The sequence below is a fragment of the Pseudopodoces humilis genome, chromosome 7, assembly GCF_049639895.1.
Source record: "Pseudopodoces humilis isolate 2021_Gansu_Grassland_sample_001 chromosome 7, ASM4963989v1, whole genome shotgun sequence".
NCBI classification, from domain to species: domain Eukaryota; kingdom Metazoa; phylum Chordata; class Aves; order Passeriformes; family Paridae; genus Pseudopodoces; species Pseudopodoces humilis.
Window position 1 is genome coordinate 51,175,941 of NC_142206.1, and position 6,459 is coordinate 51,182,399.

Below are 6,459 nucleotides of genomic sequence, written 5' to 3' on the forward strand. Positions count from 1 at the left end.
CATGTTTCAAGTAGAATAGATTGCAGTGATGTGTTTGAAGGCAGCCATAAAGGACATGTTTTCAGTGCCTGAAGATGCTATGGCAGTAGCAGTATGCTGGGAAAACACGTTCAAATTTTCTGTCATTTAGCTGACAAGCAGTGCTTGGATATCACTTGGATATCACAGCATGCAGATTAAGTAAAAGCAGGAAATTCTAGAAGATTGGCTGCATGTTGACATAATGTATTTTTCATTTAAGGGATAGAGGCCCTTAAGGAACTATAAAAATATTTCTGGGGTTTGAGTACACCCTACACATAGTTACAGAGCTACAAAGTCTTTGCATTTAACATCACAGGTTCAGATACTCTGAGATACTAAATACTTTATGTGAGGGTTCCTTACTTTTTAATTCAGACTCCTGCAAAATGCAGTGCTATTATAATCTGGGGCTGCTTTTGGTGCATAGAAAGTCAGAGGAGAGAGGCATATCACACTTGAGAAGGATTCTCCCCATTCCTTGCAACAGATCAGCTTTTTGAGACAAAATAATCTATGGAGGAGGGAGGAGAGATGACATTGCTAAAGCTGAAGTGTTACAAAACCCAACACTTTAAAAATATTTCTTTAATAAAAGACATACTACAATTTGATGACAAACCCAGTTAGTGCCTACTGCTTTCAGTAGGGAAGGAATAGTTTTGAAAGTTGAAATGTCAGGTATTTTCTAAGTATTTGAGTGTGATCAACCTCGTTGTATCTGTAAAAACAATTGGTTACTGTCAACATGAGACCTTTAGTACTTATTTTCAACACCTCACAGAGAACAGGCAAAGTACTGAGAAACTGCAGAATGAATGCAGTATCTGCAGGATCATATATATACACCTTCAGAGCCTATATGGAGAGGCTAAAGAGCAGGGTGGCTAGAATAATAAATTGAAGAAGCACATAGATAATGAGTTGGAAACCAAACCATTTTTATTAGAAGTCCATTTGTACTTTGGGGCCTCAGAGCAGCCAGTTAGAACTTTTAGTTCTAACAGTTAGTCTTCACATGCTTGCTGGGATTGCTTCACTGGACACAGAAACTGCAATCACACCATCCAGCATGTGAGGCTTCTAGTATATTGATTGTTCAGTAGCTATGGCTGACTGAAACTAGGGATGTTTCCTCTCTCTGGTAGAACCACATAAAAATCCCAAATTATGCATAGCACATGCAGATCAGTGTAACCAATGCAGGGGGAAAAGGGAACACTGACTGGTCCCTTGAGCACCTGTCTTTGAGCATGGGAACAGATTAGTCAGTCTGGAAGAGTTTAGAGATGATTCAACTGAAAATCAATAGCATGTAAAAAATTGTGCTTGAGGGAGGATGTTTTAGTGACACAAACACATAAATGTGAAGGAGCAAAGACTTTAAAACACTTACTGATCTATAAGCTCTTTCAAGAGACGTGCTGCTGGATACACAAGTAAGATATCAGTTCATAGCACATGTCCAGTTTTGAAAAAAATAGCATTTGAGGTCAAGGACAGGAACAGAAGAAATCTAAAATACTCTACAAAGCCTGATAATGTTGCAAGCAAAGCAGAGCTCAGACTGGTTGTGTTCAAAACCGACTAGAACACTGTAAATTGAATATTATGTTTGTTTGAATATATTTACTAATAGCATGCGTGATAAATCAGCATGTAAAGTTTTTAGGTGGTGTAAAGCTGCAGGATTAGCAAGTTGTCTCGAGAAACAGCGGAGTGGTATGAAAAAAGGAAGGAATTCAATAGAGCCAAAGAGGAGGCTCCTCACTAGAATGGCAGAACCCAGTTGTACAAATGCAGATAGAACAGATGAGAGCAGATCTGTACAGAAGGATCAGATTACTCTTGCATACAAACTAAACATGAGTCAACAGCATTATGCTGTTGTAGGAAAGGAAGATACATTAGTAGGATGTGTAATGAAAAGGATGTCATGCAGAATGTGAAGCTATCATCCATTTATCAGTATTGGCTTCAGTCACAGCTGGAATGGCTGCTGCTGTTTTTTGCACATTGGACCAACAGATAATGTGCTGACAAGAAGGAATAATTAATTATCCATCTAAATATTGTTCTGAGAGAAGAGAGTAATGAATGAATTTTAGAGAAGAGGAGGAGAAAATAGCATGGCATCAGTCTTCAAATGAGAGAAAGGAAATGGTCTTTTACAGGTCTGTAGAGAATGGGAAAAAATAACGACTACTTTTTCAGCAAGGGGGATTCAATTTGCATATTCAAAAAAACTGAGGCAATGGAATAAATTTTGAAAGAACCAAGAGATTCAAAGAAAAACCATATTATTATCCTTTCCCCATTTCAAAATAGCATTCTTGTTTCTTTAACCATTTACTTCAGGGGTTATTTCCAGCTTGTCATAGTGACCTCTTGGGAAGGCTCCTGCCTCTTTTCAGCTAGCATTTGATATTCATATAGCCTCCTTCTTGTCAAAGCAGATATTTAAAAAAGCTTTTCTGCGTCTCCTTGTTCTGCATATTCATAATTCCATGAGTAGCAATTATCGTGTTTCTTTGCAGCTTCCATTTCTTTGGGCCTCTTTCACTATCCCTGATCTAGCAATGCAGTGTTTCCACACACATCAGGAAAGTTAAGAGCAGTCTACAAATCAGACCTTGCATTTTATTTATAGCAATTTCTAATTCCTTATAAAGACATGGAATCACCTCCTGGTGGTGAATTGCTGTGCAGTGATACAAAGGCTGTATTTGGGAAGAATCCCAGTGACTGAAAGATAGCAGTGCATGGCAAATGCCCGCTATGGGGTTAGAAGTATCCCAAAGAAGGAGGAACTGGAGTGTGCCTCAGGATTTCTTAGGGGAGTGGCAACTCTCTCACCCTGATCTGCAGCAGCACCAGAGGAGGGGCATGTGCTCGAGTGGGCAGGGCTGCAGGGACACTCTGCAGGGGCACACTGCAGAGGACAGGTGACACGGGGACAGGTGTCACTGTTGGACACGAAATGAGTCACACGGACACAGCTCGAGGTGTGGTGAAAGAAGAAGAAGAGTTTATTTGTTCTTTCCGTATTTATAGTTTTCCAACAATGTCCAGGGATTGGATAGTCAGGTCACCACCTTCCCAACCACACTGGCCATGAGAGACATCCATCAAAAGGCATATCTTTAATGGAATGTATAAACACCTATGTTTATAGTTACCTTCCTGGGAAAGTGGCTAGAAATTATGAAAACAATATCGAAAGGCCTGATTATCAGGGCAACAGACAGGCACTGAAAATCACAGAGCCAAGACTCGGCGGGGTTTTGCCAAGTCATAATGGCAGAACACGCAGGATAACAGAAGATGACAGTGGTCTCTGAAAGCTTGGTGCCCTTTATGTTGAGTAGGGATTAGATAAAATCTAAATTAGAAAATCTTAACAAAAAACCCCTTGCAGTACTGTGTACAAAATCCTGAAATTTCAGTAACTGGAAGGATTTTAGTAAAATTGCAATTTGTTACAGGCAAGTACTCAGAAGCTTTAAGGATGTGGTGCATAGATATGGTCTCTTCACTGTTGAACCTTACAGTTTGATTTTAGGACACTACTTTGTGCAAGAACAGCAAAGAGTATGGTACGTGGGGAAGGAAGAGAAGTACTTACAGTAGAACAAAAGCATTTAAAAACCTTACAGTAGGTTCAGCTCCTTTTTGAGGGACCTATTAATTAATAAATAATAATTTAAACTATATAACGTCTTTTTTCATAGATTTTAGACTTTAGTAATACAAAGAAATTGCATCTTGATCACACTCTAGTCTAAAAACCACACCCATATAATATGAAAAAAAGTGTGTTAACTCTTATATAAGAAGAAGAGAATAAAAGCAGTAACTTACTTTTCCACATAACCATATGAAAATTCTTTCAGGCTCAGACACGACTGTAATTCAGCAAAATGCATCTTCTCAGAATAAAAAGCACTTTGCTGACTAGAGGGAATAAAGCAGTTTTTTATGTGCTTGATTCCTATTAGGATCTGGACTTTAGCTGGTATGGAAATACACATTCTGAGTCAGATGCCGTTATTTTTATAGATTTTTCTTTTCTTTGAACAAGTCATCCTTTATTAATATTTTTAACAGAAATTTAGGCTGTCACTTTTATTTCCATTATAAAAGCCTTTAATTAGTCCCTCTGTGTTTCAGGTGTATGGCCTGAAGGTTCAGATGGTACAGATATCAACGCTGTCTGTCGATCCCATGGGAGAAAACTGCTCTCGACAGGAGATGACTTTGGCAAAGTACATCTCTTCTCATATCCATGCTCACAGTTTAGGGTAAGGTATTTCCCAAAAATTTGCTCTTGTACTTTGCACAAATGCATTAAATGTTGTTTTCCTATGAACAAAAAAACCCAAGCACATCAAAGCAGGAAGAATGAGAGTATTTATACATCTAAGGGATTTATTTAAGGTTGATTGAGACAGCAATTAAATTTAAAAGTTAATTTAATATTAAAATACTTAAGAGAAAGATGTGATGCCTTGGTTTCAATGTTGCATGCATGTTCTAACGAGATGCTTTTATGACAGCTGCTATTCTCACTAATACGGTGTTTTCTAGGCTCCAAGCCATGTGTACGGTGGACACAGTAGTCATGTAACTAATGTAGATTTTCTCTGTGAAGACACCCATCTCATCTCCACAGGAGGAAAGGACACAAGTATCATGCAGTGGCGAGTCATTTAAAGGAAACATCAGCATGAACATACACAGTTGAGTCGACCATGCACAGAACTTATGTATAAACTGTATATTTAAAACTTAACAGTATGTTTGCAGTTTAGCCTGGTCACTGTGATTTTTGTTTAAAAAATTCTTACAAACCTCAGGAAAATTAAGCCCTGTGCTGGTTACCTTACTCAGTCTAGTATTTTTTTTTCAATGTGTCACACCTTAAGATTGATTGTTCTCTGTTGTACAATATACAATGCAGTACAAGTTTAATATAAGAAATGTGGCTTGACAGTTTGCAATACAGTGGTATCAGCAGAATGTGACTATCTTAAATGTTTTCTATAAACACTGCTAAACTGGTCACAAAAATGCCTTTCAAAGACTGTATATATGTGCTTATTCGTTTCACTATCTACACTTTGTACTATATATCTACTTATGTAGAAAAATCTATGACAATGTCAAGGTACTGAACTGTTTCTGCTGGAGGCTGATGAATAGATACAAAAAAGTATAAACTGCGATGTAAGATGCAAGAATTAGTGCTTTAGACCTGAAAATGTGAATGCTGGTAAATTTGCATTCTCTTGGGAACAGCACACCGTGGGTGTCACCCATGAGGAGGTGTGTTCCTTTTCCAATGAATCAGCAGGCTTTGTCCCAATTTGACCTGAATTTCTCAGCAGGGCTTACAGATGTCTGTGTGGTTCAGGTAGTCCATATGAGTTTAAATTAAAAATCTTTTTACTTGTATATGAAAAATTTCTTTTGAAAACAAACCAATAAAGCTAGGCCATGTCTCCGTTATTGGCTCATATATTTAACTAATATGTATATTAATCAGCATGATGCTATATTGTACATGTATAAGATTTTAGCAGTTCATAACAAATGGTAAGGCCATGTAGCTTTACTTTTTTATGCTTATGGATATTGTATATTTGTATTTTAAGACCAAGTAGACCAAGTCTAAAGATATCTTTATAAGTGTACCATAAACCTGCAGAGGTTAAAGGAAGACTTGGAAGCCTACATGAAATATTAATGTGTAACTTCTGGCCCCTGTGTTTTGTGCATGGATGGGTATTTATAGTATGAAATAAGATTGTGTTTTGCAATTAAGTAACAGTGGAGGTGGTATAAAATGGTTAAGAAGGCCTTATCAATGTTGATTGTGACACAGATTGAAATGTATTGTTTACTATGAGGAATGTATCTGAAGAATTTTAAAAGAGGAGTTCTATGTGGACTCAAAAAAGGTAATATTAAAATTTTGCTTGTAACTGACAGTAAATGTTAATTCTCTGAACTCTAAAGCACTGGTTGTTTAGAGTGATTTAAATGAAATTGAATCAATAAATTTTGAAACTTTTTTATTACATCTCCAACCTCCTACACTGAAAGTGCAGGACACCAATAAACATGTATTAAAGTCAATTCTCAATGCATTCTTCCTGTTTAGTAAGGTGTCTTTGTTTAAGCATGATATAGAAGAGACAGGCTTTTAGTTAACAACACACATTTGTGATTTCTCGATTAGAGATGCATTTGAAAATATTTGGCAGTAAAATCTAGATTTTGGGGTACATAATTTTATGTGTGCCCATGACCCTGGGGACATAATGACAATGCATACTCAGAGAGTAAAGCTCCAGCTTTGCAGCAGGGAAGGATAGACCACATGCTCTCACCTACAAACTGCCTTGGTCCTGCCTCCCAGCACACATCTCATGTTTC

The 6,459-nt window shown here is 37.4% G+C and overlaps 1 protein-coding gene across 12 annotated transcripts in view; it reads left to right on the top strand.

Moving 5' to 3' along the window:
• The window catches only part of EML1 (EMAP like 1), a 122,716-nt gene extending 116,557 nt beyond the window's left edge, over window positions 1-6,159 (top strand). For all 12 annotated transcript variants that reach the window (XM_088057506.1, XM_088057499.1, XM_088057501.1 and 9 more), the window contains 2 exons: window positions 4,192-4,322; window positions 4,609-6,159. In XM_088057506.1, coding sequence (XP_087913632.1) covers window positions 4,192-4,322; window positions 4,609-4,734 — 257 coding nt within the window. In that variant the 3' untranslated portion in view covers window positions 4,735-6,159. The remainder of the gene's footprint in view (window positions 1-4,191; window positions 4,323-4,608) is intronic.
• Window positions 6,160-6,459: the final 300 nt, after the last annotated feature.